The sequence below is a fragment of the Egretta garzetta genome, unplaced genomic scaffold, assembly GCF_000687185.1.
Source record: "Egretta garzetta isolate BGI_Z169 unplaced genomic scaffold, ASM68718v1 scaffold190, whole genome shotgun sequence".
In the NCBI taxonomy this organism is placed as follows: Eukaryota; Metazoa; Chordata; class Aves; order Pelecaniformes; family Ardeidae; genus Egretta; species Egretta garzetta.
In genome coordinates, this window is record NW_009258272.1 from 833,955 (window position 1) to 834,521 (window position 567).

General features: G+C 63.0%; 1 protein-coding gene across 1 annotated transcript in view; it reads right to left on the reverse strand.

The window, feature by feature from the left end:
- ST6GALNAC6 (ST6 N-acetylgalactosaminide alpha-2,6-sialyltransferase 6) overlaps nt 1–567 on the reverse strand; it is a 2,765-nt gene that overhangs the window by 1,318 nt on the left and 880 nt on the right. Inside the window, exons 2-3 of the mRNA XM_009634471.2 lie at nt 320–564; nt 23–130 (exon numbers count right to left, since the gene is read on the reverse strand). Coding sequence (XP_009632766.1) covers nt 23–130; nt 320–564 — 353 coding nt within the window. The remainder of the gene's footprint in view (nt 1–22; nt 131–319; nt 565–567) is intronic.

Here is a 567-nt window from a genome sequence, read left to right on the forward strand (position 1 = left end):
AGGGGCTCAGGGGTCTCCTTACCCACAGTAGTTGGGTGGCACCATGCCATAGACATGGACGGCGTCGCACAGCTCCACCGCGATCACCATGGTGAACCAGCCGGTGCTGAGCCACGAGCGCGACTTCTCCCTGGGGAGGAGAAACGGGGAGGGGGGAAACAGAGGCGAGGTGACGTGGATGATGGCTCCCCCCCAGGGTCCTCAACCTGCCCCAGGGACTCCCAGCCCAGTGCATCCCATGGAGCAGCCCCAAGAGCCAGCTCTGCCCCGGGGACCTGGAAAAAGGTGGGACACGGTGCAGGAGGTGGCTCCGAGGTACCTGTCCTTCCCCGTCTCCCCCCGAAACAGGTCATCAAACTGCTTCATGCGGCCGGGGGAGACGACGTAGGCCGTCATGTTGGGGAAGGAGGCGCTGACGCGTTGGATGATTTTCAGGAGACTCTTCTGCATCTTGGCGGGTGGCCCCCAGAAGATGAAGATGGTCTCTGGGGTCTTGTTGACAAACTCCTGGGGCCGCTTGAGGACGCGGTAGAGGCTGGAGTGGGCCACCACACGGAAGCTGGTCTT